The 24,251-nt window shown below is 42.5% G+C and overlaps 1 protein-coding gene across 13 annotated transcripts in view; it reads right to left on the minus strand.

The window, feature by feature from the left end:
* Nucleotides 1-24,251, minus strand: part of KCNK2 (potassium two pore domain channel subfamily K member 2) — a 131,372-nt gene that overhangs the window by 68,330 nt on the left and 38,791 nt on the right. For 8 of the 13 annotated variants that reach the window (XM_030035883.1, XM_030035880.1, XM_030035879.1 and 5 more), the window contains one exon: nucleotides 9,810-10,120. In XM_030035883.1, coding sequence (XP_029891743.1) covers nucleotides 9,810-10,120 — 311 coding nt within the window. Of the gene's footprint in view, nucleotides 1-9,809; nucleotides 10,121-10,551; nucleotides 10,658-11,848; nucleotides 12,053-12,510; nucleotides 12,603-24,251 lie in introns of those variants that run through there. The other 5 variants (XM_030035886.1, XM_030035885.1, XM_041128547.1 and 2 more) reach the window with 5 other exon arrangements.

The following is a 24,251-nucleotide window of genomic DNA, read 5'->3' on the forward strand; positions in this document are numbered from 1 at the left end:
ACTCTGCATTTTGAATCTCAAAACAGTTAGAATCATGAAAACTATATCATCTGTACATTGATCATGTGTTGCAGCCTGTAATCGCTTTGTGTGATCTTAACATGGGAATTTCTTGACTTTAAAAAATTACTTTACAGTATTAAAGTTAACTGACCGCTTCAGTGAGAATTTTTCTAGTTTTTCTTATTTTTATTCCATATACAAACTAAATTCTGACTTAAAAATCAGTGTCACTTCAGCACTACAGAACCAGTCAGCATTAGAATAGGGATGTGGACAGTTTCAATTCTTAAACTATGTAGATTATTTCACTTGCCTTACCTTCTTCCAGAGCCTTTGTCTACTAGCTTTTTATATGAGATGACTGAGGACTGAGCAGAGGATGGGTCACACAGCACGTGGCACCCAATCAAGGCCTCTATGTGCAATGATTTTAAGAATAATATTATATCACTACAGTAAAAGTAATAGGTTTTTCTCCTTTAGTTGTCTTTATAACGGTGAAAATTTGGGCTTTTTTTGATGGTAAAGAGAACGGAGATAAAATTTTCAAATATTTAAAACTTTTAGGAACTTACTTCCCATTTTTTAAGTTACGTGGATTCTTAGGCTAGCTCTGTACTATATCTTGGGATAGGCATGAGCTGTGTCTGAGTACAAGCCCTAACTTGTACTATATCCAAACTACCTGGCTTTACACCTGTATTCAGGAATAAGCTTTAGTAAAGCATCAGAGAAAAGAGGCAGAGATGCTTGAGCCCAGAGTGGATAGGCCAGGCATGACCTGCCTTACTTTCAAAAACAGGACCTAAGCTCCAAAAACATATAAGCATTGCGTTCACACTGCACTTTTTTGCTTGAAATCAGAACACTGGGAAAAGGAGAGTGACAATATAAAATCTCATTTTAATTTAATTTCAGCTTTTCATTTCCTATATGATTTAGAAACACTTTCTGGTAAATACATTGTGCAGTTTTGTATTATCACATCCCTGCGCTCATGCAGATATCTGTCTGTAGAGGCCACGCTGTGCTACCCTTGCAGATTAAGACACAGAATTTTGTGACTTTTTTCTGTCAAAACAAGAGATAAAACAGCTTTTCAAATGGCACAGTCATTTTGTGAAAACAGCAGACAATTCTCCTAGGTCAGGGATTTCAACCTCTGGTCCTCTGACCCTGCAAGAAGTCAATGGAGATGATGGACAAAAGCCAGCCTGTTGGCCATAGAGCTACATCCACTAAGCAGGGGTCTGCAAAGCCACAGGAGAAATACAGAGAGGTTATAAACTGAGAAGGCTAGCCTCTGGTAGTCAACCGCTGTCTCATACAGAGATGAGGGAGAAATAAGTATGTGTCAAAACAGTTACCCTAATGCTCACCTCCTTGTTCCACACCAGGCTCTGAATACATGCTTTTGTACCATCTTCCAGTCACTTCACTTTTATGAAATGAAGTAACACAACACTCTCAGCTTTTCTATCCAAAGATTAAAATAGAAACACCTTAAATTATGCTTCTGATAAAATACAGACCGTGCAGTCTTTTGTTACCCAGCTTGTCAGGAGTTAGCTTGTGCTTCCTGGCAATCATTTAACAAGCAATGTCAAAAAGTCAGATACGCCTCAAAGTTTCTGGAAACCCATTTCTCAGCCTGGATTTCTTCCTTCGCTGTCCTGCTGCCATTTGACAAGAGCACTCTCTCACTCTCCAGTATAACGATACATCTCACATGGCCCAGTTACTGCGCGAGTCCTGCGTTTTTATTTCAGCTTTGGTTTACAAAGAATGGAAATCCTAGTTCTTTGTTCGGAGGCACACTAGGATGTTTTTAACACTTAGCAAACAACTCTTCAGCCTCCAAAAGCACATGCTTTTAAGCCTTGCTGTTGAAAGACATTGCAATGATGTTTGTATTATAATTCTGTGACTCCATGTATTTCTTTTTAGTTTGTATAACATTATGACTGTAATCTGCACTGGAGACTGGTACCCAACAGGTTGAAGAATTGAAGAACTCTTTTCACCCGATGTTCACAATCTACTTGAACTAAAAACACGTAGAAACACATTGAAATACATTTCTAAACATGCATTACAAACAGACTATGTATATAAATTTTGTGTGTGTGCATACATATATGTATGTGTGTATACACACACATTCAGGGAAAAGGGCTTTTCTTTGCTTCTTGAGATTAAAGACTGGAAGAATTATGCAGACAGCTGCTCAGCAAAACTGACTTACTAATGAGTCATATCTGCCACCCTTTCTAAGACAAAAGCTGTCATTCAGATGCATTCAAGCTGGCTAGGTTCTAGGTCCTATAAAACTGTTCATCTGGAGTAAATGTATCCTTTAAGAGCCCAAACACCAGAAGCAAAATAAAAAGTTAGAAACAAACCTGCTTGAACAAAGAAGTGACAAGGGCAGTTAGAATTTATTTATTATCCTCCTAAAAATCTGTATTGTTGTTATGCTCATGAAGGATGAAGACTGTGCTTAAAAAAATTCCTTCTGGTTTAACCGCCATGTAGAAAATAACCACAGAAAAGGGAGCTCTCCCGTCACCAGAGGGAATGCTCCCAGGCAACAGAAAATTGGCAAAAAATTCCCTCCCTCCAGGAGCTAAGTGCAGAGCCAGAAGAGGGGATCTGGCTGTAAGAGGACAGCAGGAACTGGAGCAACCCTAAGCGAGGAGCGCACACACCCCAGGGGCTTCTGCAGCCCATCTAGGCTCAACCACAGCAGGTGGGTATCTGTGTGGAGGACAGGTCTGGGTAAGGTTATGACTGAAGGTCTTTCACAGAGATCTTTCATTTAATAAACATTCCTTTGATCTGGGGATACAGGTAGAATTGGGGGGGGGCTTTACTCTGGAAGGAGACAACAGCATCTGAACATTTATTTCTGACAAGAGTGAAGCAGAAAGAAAATAACTGGGGTGAACACTAGACTTACAGACTCAGCAAGAGGAAAAGAGAAACCGCATCTTACTGTACCAGTTAGGACTACCTGTATACTTAAATTTAAGAACACATAAGCTTGAGTGCTTTGACGGGCAGACACCTTACTAAGGACAGACATATGCACAGGGTAACAACACAAACTACAGTTCCTGTGCTTCATGCTTTAACTAGTTTAAAAGTCATTCATATCATTTTGCTTTGAAAACACCATCAAGGGGCAGCTCTGCTACTGGTATTTGCAATTTGTCATAAGCGTCATGTCTGAAATGCAAACGGTACTTTAAAAAACTGATGCAATGCTATTCTGGATGCCCAGATAAATAAATAAAATATGCTGCAGCATCAATTTGCTTTATGTTGGTCTATCAATCTTTTCAAGGCTTTTAAGTTTACAAAGCATAAACGCCTGCTGCTTCCAGGTTAGGATCCAGACGTGGGATGGTTCCTGCTTGCTTTTGGAGAGGCCGAAAGGAATTGCAAAAGGGAGAGACTAAGAATATTCAGGGTTTAAACAGGTACATTCAAACTCCCTCAGAAAGTTCCTGCTTAGAGGACCCGTAAACTACAGCTGACAGGACTGAGAATGTCTACAAATGTTGTGATTCAAAGAATGAATAAAATTTGATTTAAGCTTAATAGGCTTAGCTAATAAATTTTAAATTTGTCTAAAAAAATTTCAGAATTGTCTGAAAACAAGATCGTTGCATCTCTGTGTTTTATTATCTCCAAATATGATACAGCAAGCTCAAATACCTTCTAATCTCTGGGAGAGAAAGAAGGATTTACACTTCTTTATTTTAACAGTTTTCTACATAATCAGAGAGGTTGAGGCTGAAGGAGCTTATCTGGCTGAAATAAAACAACGTATTCCTGAGGATGCAGCAAAATTAGTTTCTTAGGGGTAGAATGCAAGCTGTAAAAAGCCCTAAAAAAAAGACACAAAATCAGCTACTGATGGAGGTGCAACTTAATGTAGCTAGCTACCTTGAACTATAAAAATGAAGCCACAGAAAACACATAGTTTAAAGTAAAATATTTTTACAAGAAATTCACAGAAGAAGCCATGATGACATTCTGGTGATGCCAGTTTGATGAAAGAAACACTGCTCCCATGTCATTCATAACTGTGTCAGGCTTCCCTCAAGAGAGATAAAGAACACATTTTTCCTCAAGGGAGATAAAAAGAAAACACATTTTGGCCTCATTCACAGTTTGAGAGATGAATGGAAAGAAAAGGGAGAATGGAGCTGATGCAAATATAAGATGAAAACAGGCATGCGACATGACTGTGGACCCCAGCATGGAGAGCTGTTCTCCTCATGTTAACCACAAGCCCACGCAGAACCCAAGGAGATCAACTTGTGGGATCAAGGTCAATCCAGCTAATCCTGGTGGTTCATTAATTCTTTTCTTTGTTTTAAATGCAAGCACATTTTTGTGGGCATTCAGTTTTCAGAAGAAGCCACATACCCTGAAAGGGGCCGGACTTAAAACTCTTCAAGAGTACTTTATTGCTGAGACAGCTTGGTGCAGCACCCTGAAAACTTGTTCAGATTTCTAAATGAAGGCTTTGTAGGACAAAAATTACCACAAACAGCACTTGGAACACATTAAAAGATTGTGCTGTTTAGTGTGATATTATTTTTTCCACTCGTTAGGGTTTTCAGAATAAATATATTTGAAGGACTTTTCCGCTAAAGGAACCAGAAATTAGGTATGTTCTGTTATTAAGTTTCAATGTACCTTACTTGAAAACTCTTTATTAAGTTTCAGAATTAACTCACTAAGATAACTAAAATAATTCACACCAGCTTGCTGGGATACTCTACATATTTAAAATAACATAACTGTATTTCCCTTATTTCCAATTTTTGTACGTAAAAATTATAAAATTTTTGTATGCAAAAATAATACATTAAACAACTTGATGCTTGGGGATTAAAAGGAATTTTTTTTCCATTTTGGTTGATAAAGGCCAACACTAAAACAAATAACTGCTGAGCAATACATAATTAGGTGATATTTACACAAAAAGCTCTTCTCTTTTTTTTAATCAGCTTTCTCTTTGGCAGGGGGACAAATATTTGTCCCTCATTGCCAAGACATCCCACAATCCACAATACTGGTCACATCCTTACCTCCTAGGAAAAACGTGAGTTCTGGGTGGGGGTAAAGTAAATTCATTGTTTATGTATATATATATATATGTATATATATATATGGATCCCCTATAGAGGGAATGAGGTGTATGAAACAACAATAATGACAACTTTGTAAAGTTGTTGGCTATCATGTTCAGTCAGGCTCACCTCTCCCCAGAGACAAACTCTTAATCCCAGTTGACAACATGAAGGTATACGCATGTATTTTGGGGCTGTGCAGCACTGCAGGAGGACACATGTGCATCCTGAACATCAGAAATGTAACTTAAGGTCTCTTTACATTTGCTACTATGCATAGGTGCATAAATACAGCAGGAGATTTTCCTAGGTACTTGGCAATACACTTTGTGCATCTGAGTTTGGAAAGTGTCTCCAACATTTTCAAATGTTTAGTGGCAAGCTTGCTATAAGGAACAGTTAACACACTAAAAAGAAGTAGAACCAGATTGAAATAATTAGATACAAGTTCTCTAGAGAATTTTTTCATTCTTTAATGCTTGTTGTTATTTGCATGTGTATAGCTGGATTACTCCCAGGTTTCTATCAGCTTCTGCCAACAAAAAGCTCAGTTGTGGTGAAAAACCTGTTACAGGAAAGATGTAAAAAATCCCTAGTGTAAATGAAGATCAGTTTTACGTATTTTGTCACATATACATAAAATCCACACAGTCTGAACTACATTTACTCTTTTATTCTGTCACCTGGCAGTTACTTTGCATTGCATGGCAGGGCCAAGTTGAGACCAGGCATGGACAGAGAAACCAAAACACTATTCATGATGAATTGTCAAGAGTTCTTCTTCCAAAAGAAGGAATAGTAGCAAAATGTCAGCCCACATCCCTTTCTACAGCTTTATAATGTATTAGATATTATATATAACCGTCACCAAACCAATGCTTTCTCATCTGTTAATAACTGAGATCCTTTCAAGACCTTCCAACTGAAACTTCGTGCATAGCTTGCTGGTCTGTTGTATCCTCATTAGACTCACCAAGGTAGTGTTTGTACGTTCACATGTTTCCCTCCTGGGATATTTCTCTAGTTGTAGATTTAGATATACCACCACTGATTGCCATGCACTGCCCACCTCAGCACTGTTGTGCACAGCATGCAGTGATCCAGTTAATATTGTTGTTAATACTGGCTTCAGGCTACAGCAAAAGGATTTGAAATTGCCTGGAAAAAATGGCCTGTTGGGTGCTCTGTGTGACTTTTGCACATTTTAAGTGTGGTAGTAAATAGAAGTGCTCACGAAATATCAAAAAAATTATGCACCTAGAACCAGGTCTCAGGGTCATACATTGCTGTTGTTCATTGCAGGTATGTTTTATTATAGTGAGGCAACAAGTAACTGAAGTGGTTTAGACCTGTGGTTTAGAAAGAGATTTGCAACAGTGGACCATGGAAGTCAGAGACGGAGAAGGTCATGAAGACCACCTCTTGGTCAACACACAAACAATGCTGCTGGACTGGGCTGTAAAGTTATGAGGAAAACACAGGTCATTTTTCTGAGGCAGATGAGGTTACTTGGCTGTCATCATCAGAGCACTCTATTTCATTAACTTTGTGCATTTTCTATGCTGCATAGCAGCTCTCCATTGCCCCATGTTTCATGTGTGTATAAAATGTATGAAGACTATAAAAGTATAATTCCCACCAAGTACACCTGGAGGAGCCACACAATCAATGTGAAAATACACAGTTTCAGGAATTTGAAACCCAGGGAATAAAGGTGTGTGTGATGAAAAGTTGGCAACAGCATATATTGTTGTGCCAGGAAGGTTTTTGGTGATTGGTGAGATAAAATAAGGATGGAGAAGACAGGAAGGGAAAATTCCCTATCCTGTGTGCATTTATAGAAGCACACAACTCTGTGTTGTAATCAGCTCTGTGGCACAGGGAAGATTTTAGCAAAGGCGATGGAAACTAGTTGGCCCCTGGGTGCTAGCGAACTGGACTTTCATTCCACTTGTACAATTTTTTTTAGGTGAATTTGTGCTCTCAAACTAGTCTCCCTAATTTGCCCACCAGACTAAGCCACCGCACATTGTAATGTTGGTTAGCAGTCTTGGGATAGTCAAGCCTGCTTCAGAGTAAGGATTAAATGGCAGATCAGAAGTTGTGAAGATTGAAAAAGCCTGGCATGATAAGCACCTTGAGCCATGACTAGCACGAACCAGACCCAAACCAGTTTCTGGATTCCCAGAACACTAAGTTCAAAAGGAAAAGTTTATAATGAATTTCATTATAGCTTGACTCGAGGTAAATATGTGATTAAAGAAGACATTAGTCTGTAAGCTCTGTAATTTTCTTCACACACACTTATCATTCTAGCTTCCTACTACACTAGTACATATTAATTTTCGGTTTTATAGCTTTCAGTGAATTCTTAAATATCATTTACTTTTTCCTCACACGCACTATTTATTTTTATTCATACAGACAGCCAACGAAAACTGAAGAAACACTGCATTATATTGTAACAGCAGTCAGACATAAACCCAGAGAGACAAAATGTATTCCAGTAACTCAGCTTCTGTGACAAAGTGGTAAGTAGGGAAGAAATATGACCCCATGGTTAAGATAGCAGCCTAGACTTGGAAAAATGGATTTGAGACTCTCTTTTACCACTGCTTTCCTATTTTACTTTAGTCAAGTCACTTAATTCCCGACCCTTCAACAACTCGACGTAATTCATTATCCCTTATTCTACGTAAAGAAAGGCACCCAAATGCGATCGTAGGACCAGGCTCCCCATGCGTCTGCCCTCCTCCTATAAAAGGAGCGTAACAGCACGTTCCTACCTCCACGCCGTGGTGTTCTTCTTCGCAGAGAAGCGGAAGGGAACAAGGAGTAATTAAGTTTTCCATTTACCCCAACATCAAGCAGAGCAAACTCTTCCCACAACTATCTGTCATCCACGTGCTGTAGGAGGCTCAGTCACCCCTCCATGCTTCACAAGCCTGTGTCTTTCTGGCCATGCCAAGATCCCTAGCTAGGATGAGAGCTAATGCTGATACAGGTATCTGTGCTCTGATAATTGTACTGAAACTGTCACTTATTTTACACAGAATATCAAATGGGCATCGAATGCTGATGAAGTGGGTTTCTTATCACCAATCTGTGCTTCTGGGTAGGGAATCATAAATGCTAAAATATCTAAGTACTCCAGAGCAAATTTCAACAGTTTTTGCCTTAAGGACAACCTCACAGATGATGTAAGATAATATTGCTTCAAAATTTCTATTTTTATCTTCACAAGTACAGAATCTGACCTAAAAATTTCACATAGGGATATTTATACTAGCTATAAGAGATTGTTTAAATCAGAATGTGCTTCTGTATTTCTCTGAAAGATTATCTCACATTCTGCTGGTAAAACCACTAAAACATAGTTATTACACAGCATCGAAATTAGTATCAACAGCATCTCCCCAGGCATGCCTAGTCAGGACACATGGAGATAGGAACTGCCTGACAGTCATTTAAAGGGTAGCAGTTTTGGAACACATTTTAGTAACAAGGCAGGGGAGAAATCACAAAATACAAGACATTTTCCCAGTTTGCCTTTAAAATTCAGAAGTAGCGTGCCACAAAAATAACTTGTTACATCAGAGCTCTGCATTTAAAACTGAAAAAACCCCAGGTGTCCATGCTGATGCTGAAGGCAGATTGGTCTAGAGAGGTAAAATCAACTTCTAAACTCCCAGCGATATCTGCTGTCAAAAAACACCTCCAGAAAGCTTTGCTGCCCCTGCAACTGGCATGCTCCGGAGCTTGTGCTAGCCAGGGTCTAGATGCCTGCCACTCTCTCCTGCTCTCTGGTGTCCCATCTCAGGCTCTGCAGACCCCGATGGCCCCATGGTTACTGCTAATGAAGGGGTCAATCCTTGCCAACTCTTGGCTGTTCACTCCAGCCTCCCAATTCATGGTCTCATCCCCAGAACTGACATTATTGGCAGCCCCTTGCTGTTCCCTGCAGCGCCACTGGATATTCATAAGCACATGGGATTTAAGTTGGAAGGGGGCTCATAAGGCTCTGGATCTAGTTCTGTGCTACTGCGAATAAATATTTCCTATGGTTCTGAGGCAGGTGACCTGCAAGGGTAAAGTCATGTTAGTAGGAACACACCAATATACATCAGTTGTGGGTGTGCCTTTAAGAAGATTGAGATTTAAGATCAAAATAGCAAGTCCATGGTACTTTCCTGTACTTAAAACAAAATCAATAAAAAGAAACATACAGCTGGAAAGAAAGCTAGCTTGATACAATCACGGTAAATTAGAAGTCCTTTAAGGCAGTGTATGGTGTATTTTCTTCCTCAGAATTAGCCATTTCAAATATTGACAGACCTAGTAAGGCACAATCAATATATCAATTCCGTTGTGAACTATTAATTATATATACTGCTGATGAATAATCATTTAATTAGCACAATGGGAGGCTTCAGTGAAAAGGCTGTCTACCAAGCGTATGGGACCTAAAAATAGCAATAGATTTTCAACCATGAGGCTTTGCATGAAAATGCTACTGCTCAACTTCTGGTCTTAACACTTGTTACATCGCTCGGCCAATACAGAGCTTTGCTAATAAAGTTCTTCCCCTTTATCACAGCAGTGCTGCCATATATAATTTGTTCCTCTAAGGCATGGTGACAAGGGTTTGGTATGGATTACCTGAATCAGTTCATCAAGCTCTGTTGCATTCACACAGGAATGCTGAGATACAAACGTCTGCTTCTGAATCACAATGGTGGTTCTCTGGGAGGTCTCATGAGGCTGCTCCAAGGCTTTAAATACCGTTGCTCCAATTATTAAATACACGACTACCACCAGAAAAATTGTTGAGACTGTCTTCCATTTCATAACATTAATAGCCGAATCACTTTCCTCCCGTGAAGAGAGCACGGTAGGCTTGGTGGAAAATGATAATCTTGGTTTGGAGTTCTGAGTGGCCGATTTGGGATCCAGCAAGTCAGGTGCCGCCACTAGCAAAACAGAAAAAGAAAGTTAATTTTTACAGTGCCACTCAGATTTCGTTAACTGAGCTTCTTGCCACGAGATTACAGAAATTCTGTTGCTTCTCACTGCAATTCTTAAACTGTTGAATCTTTCTCTTAAATCCCATGCCACCTTACAAGAAATCTGCTGCTCTCGGTAGTATTATCCATTTTACACATACACATACATTTGCAACTTTTTCTGTATGTGTCTGTCCCCTTATGATATTCAATCATTTCCAAAATGCAGATCTCCCCTACGCTCTTGCATTTCATTAAATTAGTATAAGGTGGTATTTTGCTGCAGAGATTCTTCACGTCCGCCGCTCTCTCAAGCACTGCTAAGCAGCTTTCCAGCTGTGTTTTACCCCAGCATTACAGCAGTAGAGCAGAAAAATACAAATCCTTCTTTCTCTCACCTATTTTGTCCTGCGCTCCAACAAATGCTCTCTGATAACAGTTGCATGATCACTTCCGAACTCCCCAGACACAACCATAAAAACCATGCACCGCTCACCATACCGGTCTTAAAGCGTCAACTGCGTATCAATTACACCTTTCAGAAAACACCAGTAAAACATATGTGTACTTACTGGAAAAAAGTCATCCATTTGTTAGAGCGTGTATTTTTATTTACAGCTATAAAAAACCACCGAGTTAGGAAAAGAGCAGCTGAGTGTGTTATCAAGTATCTCGATAACTCATGTGACTACCAGCAACTACACGGGCACTAAAAAAAAATCTGCCACATCAAGCGCAGGTAAAGGTCTCCTGTGGGAAGATGGCCACGGCACTTGACCACACAAGCTATATTTAAATTGTTTGCAATTCCAAGTACATTTTGAACGGCCGGGACGGGCTTCCAGCTGCCGGTGGGAAAAGCCCAGCTCTAAATCGAGAGGAAAGTCGCCCTCGGGACGGCGGAGGTGGGACACGTCCCCAGCAGGGGTGGCGGTGGCGCTCGGCAGGCTCACCTCCCGGGCCCCCGCCGGGCTCGGGCGCGCACCTCGGCGCCGGGAGAAAGGGGCCAGCAGGGAGAGCGGCAGCCCCCGGCCCGGGCCGAGCGGCCAGCCGGGGCACCCCAGGCGCGCCGCCGTCACGCCTCCCACTGCCCCGGCCCCCCCCCTCGCCCCACACCTTGGCGGGGGCAGCCCCCTCCCCGCCGCCTTCCCCTCTCCCCGTCGCGGCCCCCGCGACCCTCCGAGCCCCCCCCAAGGACGGTGCCGGGGGCCGCTCCCCTCCCGGCCGGGGCCGCGGAGCTCGCCGCCCGCCCGGAGCAGCGCCGACCCGCCGCGGCCGCCGGCGGCGAACAAAGGAGCGGGCACCGGGCACCGCCGCTCGGCCGCCGGCACCGCCGCTCGGCCGCCGGCCCCGCCGCGCCCTCCCCGCGGCCGGTGCAATGCGCCGGGGGATGCCCGCCGCCCCCGAGGGGCGAGCCCCGAGCCGCCGCCGGCGGGGATGCTCCGCGTCGGGGCGAGGCGCGGGGGCGAGGCGGCCGGCGGCGGGGCTGGGGCGCGGCGCGGAGCGGGGCCGCGAAGGGAAGGGAAGGGAAGGAAGGGAAAGCAGCCAGGCAAGGTACAAAGGGGGGCCGGGCCGCCGCGGCGGTGCGGGGGGCATCCCGGGGTCCCCCCCGCGCCCGGGCGCGGGGGAAGCAGGGGCGCATGCAGCATCCGCAGGGCTGGGAGCGGGGAGGCACGCCATTGTGCTCGTACTCACTTCTTATTTACCGACCCGGTGCCCTCTCCTCGCTCCACGGGCAGGCATTTTTTCAGGGCTTGGGTAGATACAGTTAGAGCGAATTAAAAAAAAAAAAAACAAAATTAAAAAAAAAAGAGAAAGAAAAGAAAAGAAAGGAAGGGAAGGAGCAGACCGAGAGGAAGAGGCTGATGGATGGGTCTGGAGGAGAGGGAGCGGCAGGGGCGGGCGGGCTGGCAGCGCGGATCCCGCCGGCTCCCCCCGGCCCCGGGGCGTGCGAGGTACCTCACGTCGCGCATCGCGCATCGCACATCGCGGCGCGCGCGCGTGGGGGGGGGGGGGGGGGGGGGGAAGCGCGTGTGAGTGTGTGCGAGTGTGCCCGTGCGTGCGTGTCTGTGTCCGTGCGCGCTCCGGGGCGCGGGGCGTGCGGAGCGGCCCCAGCCCGGCGATGCCTTTTGTGGGGCGGCGGGCAGCCGCGCCGCGGGTTGCCCGCCCACGCCCCCCCACACACACCCCGCTCCGGCCCTCCGCGCCCCCTTCCGCGCCGCTCCCGACCCGCCGGGGGGGTGCGCTCCCCTCCGCGCCCCTCCGCACAGGCAGCCCAGCTGGGCGGCGGGCAGATGCTGCAGGGGCGCAGGGAAAAAATGGAGGGGGGAGGCGGGGGGGGGGGGGCAGAGCGGTACCTGCGGAGACAGAGGTCTCGCCTGGAAACCAGCGAGGAGAGAGGCGGGAGGGAGGAGAAGGCACCGGCCGGCAGGACCTGCCGGCGGTCCCCGCTCCAGCCCCAAACGCGACCGCCCCGCCAGAGCCTCCCCGTGAACTTTTGAACTAGAGGAAATGTCACCGCGGCCGCGGGAGCGGGGGGACGCGCGGGGAGACCTCGGCCCTCGCCGGGGAGCGGCGCGGGGATGCGGAGCGAGGCGGCTCCGTCCTTCCCGGCTTGGCCTGATTTTTAACCCGTGTGCTTTGCAGCCCGGTGTTTTGCTGCAAGGAGTTAACTAGGTGGGATCTAGGAGTCAGGGATGGTAGCTGCTCTCCTATCGCACGCACCGCCCGCGTACTGTCTCCTTCCATTTTAGCCTGATAGATACATCAGAAATGCTGCTTCGGCTGTGGTTTCTGCCCCTAAAAAGCCTGAAATTGTTCCCGTTATCTCTGCCACGGGCTAACTCCCCGATTTCCCGGTCATCTATCCCCTGTGACATTATCCGTGGGTCAGCTGTTCACACTGAGGTGATGAACATCTACGCCCGCCTAAAAGACAGAAAGGGATTTACCACGAGAATCCAAAAACTGCTCCCACAACTGTTCTCTAAAAAGTCTCTGCAAACAACATTAAAAAATTACTCACCATAACAAATGGGTATAGGTCACACGCATTTAAAGCCAGAGGCTGTATCTGTGAAATGGCCAAAGTCAGTCATACATCGGGTGTTTAATGGGCTATAATCCTGCTCAAATCAGCAGCACCATCAGCAAACACTTTAGAAGTCACTTATTTTAACACTTCTCCGTATCAATGTGACATAATACAAATGAGTGTAATATTGAGTTCCTTAGGACTCCAATTTCAGCAACATCAATCACGCCAATCTTCCCCAGTGTGTTCACACGTCTCCACGAGATGCAGCATAGGGCAGGAAGCCGCGTCTGCTATTTCAGTTTGAGCTGTAGCTCATCGCTCCCCATCGCCGTGAACCAGCAAAGCAGTTGTCGAGTAACAAGAGCCGTTGGGCCCAATCCAACAAACCCTTTCGCAAGTAGACCTTCAGTCACACGGTTGACTTCATCGACATAGTCCCAATCCTCAAACAACAGAAGAAAAGTGAAATGCCCGCTCGTTCTACGGATACTCCTTTGCTCAAGGGATTCTTGAAGATGAAAGATTTTCACGCCTGGATCTTTTTTATACCAAAAAAATCATCATCCTTCCCCCTTTCTCCCAAAAAGATTTCTTAACCATTAGCCTATGTAAACACTGTCTGTTCATATCTCATGGAAAAGAATCATTTCACAGGATTTCTTCCAACATCCTATGGGAAAACAGGCATGAAAATTTTCCTCTATGCTGACCCGTGTCCGTATAAAATATTGTGGAAAATAGTACTAAATGTCTTTCTTTAGCAATCTAAATATTTGGAATAAGATTTTGTTTTTCCTTGAGTGGAGTTATTAAAAGCTGAAAAAGGGTCAGACTTATTGCCTACAATTTGAAATCAGTGGGAAGCCTCCCAATAGCTTCAGGAGAGTTTGGACCTTAAATTTAGGCATTCCACCTAATGGGCAGAAACCATTTTGAGATCCACTCCAGGAATGACTGCATTGGTGCCTTAACTTTAATAGCTGAAGAGCTGTGTCTGTGAAAGTAATTATTTCCATTAATTACCTAGTAAATATCTCCAATGTCTACTTTCAGTTGGCTGATATTTTCCACCTATTGTGATCCCAGATGCAATCCTCAGCTGGAGCTTACCGCTTACTTAAAGTGGACTTGAGCTGTGCTTTCTCACTTCTACCAGGGATATAAACACTCCACATACGGTAGACATCTTCAAATCCAGCAAGAAAACCAGTAATTCTTTTTGTGATGTACAACAAAAACTATTGTGTATAGCAACTCCTATTTTCTGGAGGCCTTATAGAGCACGAGCATTTATTCTGTAGAGTCGTGCCCTCCAATATTTTTATTGTAACGTACACCACATTGTTTGAATATTGTGTGTCACCATTTTGCCCTCAAATTTGGAACTGACATTCGACAAGTTTGATGCATCAGGCCTGAGATTTACTAAACAAACACACTCAAATGCAGCCTATCACTGACAAAACATACCACTGACCAACACGGACAAGATTAAGTAATAAAAGGGGCTACAACACAGAGCTCCAGCCTTGCAAGCAAATGGGCTTGCTGCTGAGCCAGAGAGATTTATCTGAACAAACTAAAAAAAAAAAAAAAAAAAAAAAAAAAAAAAATCTTGAAAGATTAAGTATATGCAGGTTTGTGTATTTCATGCTAACATGAGATAGACTAGAAAGACTCACAAAGTACAGGACTGTCGAATGCTGTCTAAAAATGTACTGGCGTGAGTTTGGGATGGCCGCATTACTCACAGACGGTGGCTGCTGGAAGCTGCTCAACTCTTTGAAATGTTAAAAGTAGGCTCAGCCGAGAGAGACAGGCATGCAGCATGCAGAGGAAGTCAAAGTTGCATGATAAACATAGCGATCACATATTCATACAAATAACAGCTGTAGATGATCTAAACATAGTTTTGATAGGACAGGAGCCCACTTACACTTGTAAGGAAATAGTTATTCCAGAAAAATATCCCCCTAGAAAGACCAGTTTAAAAAGCATACATAAAAAGTACCCTTATCTGTCGCTAAGATTTTCTTTTCCTCTTTCCAGTTGCAGGAGCCATGGCCTCCCTGGAAGGCCATGAAGAGCACTCGCTTTGTGCCCGGGGCGTGGGGCTCCTGCTGAGCCCCCACCTCTGGGTGCAGTAAATGCTCTTCTCCTTTAACCAGCTGCGTAACAGGAGCCACCACAGGTTCCAGCCTTCTTCACTCTTACTTAGTTGCCAAGGACTTCTGCATTCCCAAGGGACTGTTAGGGCAAGGCTTCCAGTGAGGGCATTTCCCACACTGCCTTCAACAGACTATTCATATGGGCACCTGTTTAATTTGCCACAGGGGACCCGTGCCTTTGATCAAACAATGTGTTGCTATAGGCTTCAGGCCTTGCTGTGGACACAGCATCTTCCCGTCCAAAGGAAAGGGTACTTCCTCGTGACATGAGAGCAGGAAGCCTCTGCCTCTCTTCACAATGGGCCAAGCCATACACCCAGTTAAAGGCAAGGATAAACCTTTGCTACTGCTCAGTTTTATTACAACAGAGCTCAGCAGAAATACTACTGGACTTATTTAGTAAGTTCATTTTAAGGCTCATTGTACTTACTCAGCGGGACTTAAAAATTACTTGTCTTCTGACTTATTTGGAGACATTAAAAGATCTCTGTCAGTTCTTTGGGGATAATTATGACATTAAGGCCACGCCATGTTACTGTATTCTGCCATTAAACCATTAGTCATATCCTGCTATGGGAATTTACACTAAACGAGAAAGTAATGGCATACAGACTGCTTTTCCTTTGAGCAAACGAGAAGACAGACCATGTGCTTCGCAGGCAGTAAGGACACAGTGCTGCTCCCAGTGACCATGCTGAGACGGCACCCTCCCAGCCCACCAGAAGCGTCAGCAGGGCAAAGAGAAGGCAACAGGCAGGAGACACTTGCAGCTAAGTGATACTCAGCCCTCATCTGCCTCTGAAAATGGTAAAGCCTTAAAGCAGTCCCATTTAAAAATACGTGATCACTTTTCATTCATATTTTTAAACGAGTTAAGCATATGCAGTGCAACTAGAATATGTATTAATGAGTTTTACCTCACTAGCAAGCTATTACATCTACCATGAGTGTCTGTCTTACAGTGTGACGAATTATTTGTTCAGCAGAAAAGCCATTGTTTCTCACCTCATCAATTACTAGAAAAAATGTTTACATGTGCCCATCTATTTTCATACAGCTCAGTTCTCAGTTTTAATTAGATGCCAATTCTTTCCATCACTAGTAATTCTTATCTATTTATCCACGTGCAGCAAGTGGGAAGTTGTTTTAGAACCCATGAAGTATTCGCTGTTGTAATTAATATTGTGAATGTGTATTTTTCTTTACTGGCTTGCAAATCTCCCAGTGGGTTTCCTCCCTGCCTGTGTCGTGTTACCAGACCTAATGGGATTTATTTGTCACATGTTCTGCCACTGTTTTTTCATATTTGCTTTCACAAATCTGTTACGCTTGGACAGCTTCAGAAGCAACAATTATAACTAACTTTTCAATGCCATTCTCATCAATGATAAATGTGAATTGCCATATGTCACCTTTATTATGGATTATTTCTGCACAGGAAAAACTTACTACTACTTTGAATTACTGATCTCCTTGAGAGAAAGCTAGTGGTGCTTCAGGATGATTACAAAATGTTTTTCTGTAATCATCAAAATGTTCTACAAAATTGCTGGTTTGTAATTTGTTTTTCATTTTTGCTAGTTGTGGTCTCTTCAAAATAGGACACTGACAATGGGAATATCTAGATTTTATATCTGGCTGCCCACACCCATTAGTACCAATCATGCAACTGTCCTCATAGATTTTCATGGCACTACTGGATGACTTATGAGATGGAAACCTAATCTCTGTATTGTCTTTGCAGACTGGAAAAAAGCATGGAGTATTCTGAAAGAAGAAGAACGTGCATGTAAGACTGCATACACCAGGTCTGACAAGAGAATGGCCACAGTTCATGCTGACTCTAAAGGTAGTTTTCCTCGAGTAAGTAAGCAGGTGCTTACTTTTAAACCATGTCTTGAGGAGCTGAGGATTTGATTTTTATATTTGTAAAAAGTACTACATCCACATTTTAGGGAACTTTGGAAATAGTGACACAGACCTATGGCACAACAATCTGTAAATAAAATAAAATACAGACAGAGGACACAGGAAATCACATAAAATAGCATTAGTGCTTTGCTTGTAGAGTAATCCACAAATAAAATTTGGAAGAAACAAAACAAACCAGACAAGAGAAGAGAAAATAGCCTAGGCAATACTAAATAAGTATCATGCAGGGATAATGAAAGAACTTACTAGCAGAAATAAAGAATACAAATGAGGAGATGAAAAAGGAGAACATTAAGTATCATCTATGTTTTAAAACCACCAGACTTACTCTACATGGCAGCAGCCATAAGAGAAAGTGCAATGAAATCTATGAATTATTTTCAAATGTGCACAAGAGACTCTGTTTTCTGGCAGTCTCTGTGTGTTCAGCTACATGGAGATACGTCTGGAAAAGATGCTACAGATTTTTTGTAGAAAGACAGCATTTGGTAGTCTTTTCTTTCTTTTTTTTTTTTTTTTTTAATTTGATAGCTTGTTCTAAGGATAGACCTCTTATTTTATCTCTTCTCAATTATTTTGTCATTTTCTCCTCCCCTCATGCCAGGCACAGAGCTCACAAATCACAGTGTGAAACTAAGCTGTGTGCTAATGCTAATGTCAAAATATGGCAGTTGTAAGTAATGGTTAGTTAATTTAAAGAGGCATAGAGTTTCAGCTTTTGAAACTCTGAGCAAAAAAAGTATCTCCCAGATTCACACGTAAGCACCTAAACGAAGGTGAAGAAGCAATTTCATATCACATTAAAAATCTGACTTTGAAAATCAGGGCGTCGCAACTTCATAGCTTTACCTGCAAAGGCTCACCTGCCCTTTCTAGCGACCAAATCTTTCCACTGTGATAAAGATGCCACTAGCACCATGCAGGCAGAAAGCTGGGTGAACAGAGCCCAGTTTTTGTAAGGTGCTTGGACAGCAAGAAGCATAAATTGCTGCCATTCAGATGCACAGTGCATTGGCATTGCTCAGCACTTCCATCCTTGAACACTCTTCCCTCTATTTGCTTTAAAGTTTCTTGAAGTTCTGGGCTTGGTGCTTTAATCTTGGGCTGGCAGCTATGGACTGCGTTGGCAGAAGAACAGGCTACAGGTTCATACTCATCTTTTCAGCTTTAAAGTATTTGCTAACCTATCTTCACAATTTTGCTACAAATAAGGTCTTTCAATTGTGTCGTGCCACTGATGTTAAGGAAATTGATCCACTGTTTTGTACAGTTTCCTGTTTTATTCTCAGTTGTTAGAGGGAACATTAAAAGCTGGTCTCCAGCTCCACGGAAAATGTCGGTACAAAATATAGGGGAAGATTGGCCCACATTTTGCTCTTTGCATAGCAAATATAAGTATACCCCAGACGTAAATCCTCCAGGCACCAAATAGAACCAGACGCACTTAAGACTGAGTGGTGAGAAAGCTACTTTATATGACCCCTTCACATAAACCAGCTAAAATTAATATTATGACATTTCCATTACATTTTAGCAGCCTGGACATGAAGGCTGTTCTATTTCTAAAATCCTCAACATCTTAATATTTTTATAATCACTTGCCCCAAAAGATCACTTGCCCTATCGCATAAATGGGCGAAGTAAGATTGTAAAAAAATCATTATGCTAGTGTAAAAGGTATTCTTCAGTAAAAACTATTATTTTTCTACATTATTTATATTGGCAACAGATATAGCATAAATGTAACAATTTATGTAAACTTTCTATGATTTTTTTGTTAAAAATGGGAGTATACCAATTTAAGATGCATGATTGCCAAGAAATGTTAATAGAAAAGCCATAAAGAAACCAATTCCTGAAATTATTGCTTTCCTAGCTTTTCATGTTCTTTCTCATAACAACTTCAGATACTAAGGGGATTACTACTCTAAAAATTTACTTAAGGCTTTATCCAGTAAGAATATCTCAATGGAAGAAATACAACAAAAGCAGTGAGAAAGGAAGCCTCAGGCTGAACATTTCTACCAGATTCTTGGGGACGCATTGGCAACTTATTTCTTTATTTTAGAGGGAAGATCTGATGATTGTTCTTACTCATAATAATTGCCTAGAATGTTTTGGAAAGTCAGCTATGATGACAATACTGTAACTAGTGAAGTAGACTTGTGGGAAAAATATCCCTTATTCCTAACTTACAGGGTCACAGGGAGTAGGTCCTGCATCCTGCTAGCAAATCTACAGAAATACGTGTAATCCAGATGTGAAGGATTTTGGATATACCTGTACATCACAGCAGAACCTCACACAAGAAGCCATGTGGGAATTTGGAGCAAGCTGCTGCATGCATAAAATTGTGCAGCTTAACACAAAAATACTGTCAGCTCCTGAAGGCAGGACAGGTATGGTCTTCGCAGCAGCACCCTCAAACTACTAACTCTGACCTCTCAGCATGGCAAAGTGGCTCAAATACAGTATTTCCATGGCATGTATGTGTTGCCTCCAGGTCTGGTGTTACCTCTATGTCAGCTACTTTGAGTTTTTCTATATCATTGTGCAGGGACAGATATGGCATCTGACTTGGACAGAGGTGCCTATATGCAAAATTGTGATCCTGAAAACATTTCTTTTAATTTCTGTGTGGCTCAGTTTTCACCACTGGTGTTCTTTAGTGAGCTTTCTGCTTCCAGACACAAATACACTTTCCACCACACTGCTCAACACTAGTGACATTCTTATGCCAAATTGATCCAGAAAATAAGCCTTCCTTTCTTATCTCCTCAGGGGAGTTTTTTTGGTAGGCTTTTCTGGAAGGCTAGAAGAACAAACTTTATGTAAAATGTAGGGATGGTTACCACTCTCTTTTAAAACATAAATAAAAGAAACGCCTCCACCAGATTTTATGCAGTAGTGCAATGATTGGAAGATTCTCTCAGGAAAAGGGGAAAAAGGACTCTAATTATTTCTTCTGCATAAAGGAATTTAAATCCACATCTTTCACCTTCCTGGAGAGAGCCTATCATTGGGACTCCCCTAGTTCCAGCAAGCCATGCTTAGGAGATCTCTGATCCTAATGCATCACTGGACTCAATTGCTCTGTCCTGTGATTGTGTCTGGTCTCTAGGAAGTATTACTGAGCTGCATTTGTTGCTCTCACTTAACATATTTGTGCAAAATAAGGTTTACACTTGAGTGTTATAAATAGTAATGTACTTACATGGGTGCTTAGAAAGTTTAATATCTCTTGCCGTCAGCAGAAAGAATTTTACTGATAGCAGGTAGATGCCCTGTTTACCCCCAGATCAAGTATTGAGCTTGTCATTAGGTTTTGCCTTCCTATTGCATAAAGGGTTTCTTCAGCATCAGTCAGCTGCTGACTTCCAGCTGAGCCTACACTGTCACAGAAGGGCACTCCAAAGGCATCTTTATAGAGCAAAGACTAACCCATGCCAGGCAGGATGCAAGAGAACTGGATCCCAGCACCGGAGGGCTGTGGCAATTATTTTGGCAATTATTTTGGCTTAAGTGCCTACTAGCTACATGGGAAAGACAAATCACCTTGAAGCCTAACTAGAATGAGATGTAGCTACAATATGGTTTATTGTTTCATTTCTCATACGTCTCTCCAGAAATACTCACTGATCTATGGGATTTTTTAAATCTTAACATTTTAGTATAATAAATTAATTTTATTTTTGACTGAAAGCTAGTTAGAGCAAAGACGGATTTTGGGGTGGCTGACAAACCTTAAGCAGGCATCTCCTCAGTATGTGGTAAAACCTTCAGTGTACATCATTCTATTCTTACAGTCCCAAGCACCCCAAGTGTCTCCTCTAGCTTGTAAGATTCAGTCTGCTTACTGGAAAAAACAGACTCCAGGTAGGAGATTAGTCCCCCACTATCAATGTTAATCAGAACCTACTCAGCAGGCATCAGGGTAATAAGGAGTTGGCATGAGATTCAAGGGACCTCCTTAGATTTATGACAATCCTGTAATCCAGCAGGCATTAAAGAACTCTAATGTAATCCCAGTTCTTCCTGCAGAATTCAGGATTCATGAGGTGGGAAAAGGACAGAGGGAGAAAGAGAGAAAACATTCCTAGCTTAGTGATTACGTATGCACTTGGCAGAGGAAGACATGAGTTCCTGCTCCAAGGACTGTTTATGCATTTTAACCAATGACAGTTTCAATGAAAAATCCAAGTACAGAAACAAATTACATCTGATCACTTCCACAGATGTTTATCACTGATAGTCATCATCAGTCTCAGCAAACACTACACTGACACCACCTCCCTTCAGATTCTTTACCATGTTTACTTGTTTGGCATGCAAGAAGACAAACCTTCAAGGATGCTGCAGCACGCAGAAAATTCCTGCTAACTCAGTTCAAACAGAGTAATTAACAGAATTAATCAATTTCAGCTGAATGAGATCAAAGAAATCTCCCATCAGTTGACTGTTTAGAATAACTCAAGATTAATTTCTATGCCAGTGTTCTCTTGATCCCAATAGGTTGTTGATGACAGAAGAGTAGAAAGAAAGCTTTTTATCATCAATCACTTTCATTATTACTTGAATACCCGCTGTGTACAAGGATCCACACATTCCTCTATTTTTAGGTAAGAAAGTGATCTGTCAATAACTGCTGAACTACTAGCCATTCAAAATGACCACTTAGGGAAGAACATATGCATGATAGCTGCTGTGTAGAATATTTAACAGAAAGCTATATATGGAAAAACACAAGTTATATTTAAAGTGTCACGCCCAGCCATGTTTCTCTTAAAGTAACATTAAAGCCATATATAACAACTACTGATGAACTAACAGCAATGCATCCTTCAATATACCACTTGCACAGTTTAGATAGGTATACATCTGTATTATCTACACATACTCCATTTATACACTAGCTATAAGGTCTAATTACTACTATAATATTAAAAATTTTATTAGTACATTGTAAGCAGTTTATAATAATGAAATAAGTATCAGTACTTTAAAGAACTTGTTTATACGCTCCTATAATGCAACAAAGATAGAGCTATCACTTAGCTGAACAGACTACTGGCATTGAAATGTATGACTTCCTGACCTGCAGCATGGGACTCCCTATCTTACTGTAAGTGTTCCCTAAGGCCCCTTACTACAGACATACTGACATACAAGATGCCACAGTAGTAAAGTCTGTAACTTCATGTTCCTTAGACTCGTATTCATTTAATGCTACAGAATGTATAATGTCAAGCTGCAGGTTGGAGGGTCACCAGTTTGTGAAAGGAATTACATGGTCTAGCTGCCTGCAATAACAGAGGACAAGGGCAGGTGACCCAGTCTTTTTTCTAGTCCAGATTCACATCTCGTCAGTTACTGGGTATTGATGTGATCTCACTGACTTAGATTACACCACTGTAATTAAAGTCAGTCAAGCTTTGGTCGTTAGCTCTTGTGATTTCACCTTGGCTCTTACGGACTTTGGGCTTAGTCCACACAGTGACTTAAGAGTCACCATGCTCTGCACTGATGCACCTAGCTTTACTTAAACACAGCAGATGCAGACCAAAGTTAGAGCCTGAGTTCCCTATATAATATATGGGGAAAGTCAGTTACCCATGAGAGGAACTCACAATGGTCCTCCAGGAACTGCTATCAACTAGCCACCGGGCAACGCTACAGAAAAAGAAGTGTACTAAACCCTGTCAAGCTCTGGGATTTCAGTCTCTCAGGAAAGGATCTGTCCACAGGTCAGATTCCAGATGTTGTTTTGGTGGGCTTTTTAAAGTACTTGACAAGGATGGAGTAAAAAGTGGGAAGGGAGGGAGGAAAGGAAGAGAACAAAGAGCTAAAAGGCACCACTCAGTGCAACTCAGTAGCTGAAGCATCCACCTAGGAGACAGGAGAGGAGATCTGGGCTCACATCTTCTACCTCCCTGAGAATGCTTTAACCAGCAAGCCATTGGGTGGAGTGTTCTTAATCCCCAAACATTTAGCTGCTTATGATTTCGGCAATAAAGCATTTACTATTGGCACCCATGTCCTAACAGGCCAAAACTGAACACTTTTATTCCATTTTTACGCATACCTTATTCAGGCAAATTCCCATCGACTTCAAAGGAAGCCTAAAAACTTACAGGCATTCAGTTCTCACATTATCTATGGCTGTGTCTATATTTATGTTCCTATGCATGCCTTGGCATGCCCCAGGGTCCTGCTCCACAGAGCGTTCAGACCAACGCCCAGCTACAACATGCCATGGCTCATGCTCAGGCTCTGGGCTTGAGCTTTCCTTGGCATGGGAACTGGGTCTGAGAGGTGCGGGGACAAGGGATTAGCACATGCCTGGGTCTTGCCCCATTACAGCAGTGGCATTCAGTCTGCATCTGCTTCTGAGCCCAGGAAAATGGAAAGGACTCCCACATACCATGACACAGAAGTAGCCTACCTGCTTAAGAAGTTTCCATGGGCATTCAGCAGAGCACAGCTCTCAGAAAGCACTAACTGCAGGAAAGCACAAAAGGCAAACACTAAAAAAAGTGTACCTGAAAAAAAGTGTACACAGCTTGGTTTTGGATAAAGTGGAACGATGATAGAAACACACTTACTCGTCATATTCAAAATCAGTGTATGAACCAAGCCAAAGGACAGTCACCCGTTAATTTAAAATGTAGGGCATGCCAATTATTCAAAGTGTCTTATTCCTTTAGTCCTTACCATAAATTTTCTCTCTAGTACAGACTGCTAAGTCTAGCTAGGTAAGATGAGTGTATTGGCCTCATTACAATAGCATATATATGTTAAACACTGTGAAGTGCTCTTTATTTCATTAATTCTTTGAGGTGGAAAAGTGCTGTTATGCCCATTTTTATCAAAGGGACCTAGAAAATAGTGACTTGACAACATTACATAGTGAGTTCCCTGTGGACAAGAAATTTTTAACAGGTTGCGGTTTAGCTCTTTGTGC

The sequence above is a fragment of the Aquila chrysaetos genome, chromosome 13 (genome assembly GCF_900496995.4).
Source record: "Aquila chrysaetos chrysaetos chromosome 13, bAquChr1.4, whole genome shotgun sequence".
Taxonomy (NCBI): Eukaryota; Metazoa; Chordata; class Aves; order Accipitriformes; family Accipitridae; genus Aquila; species Aquila chrysaetos.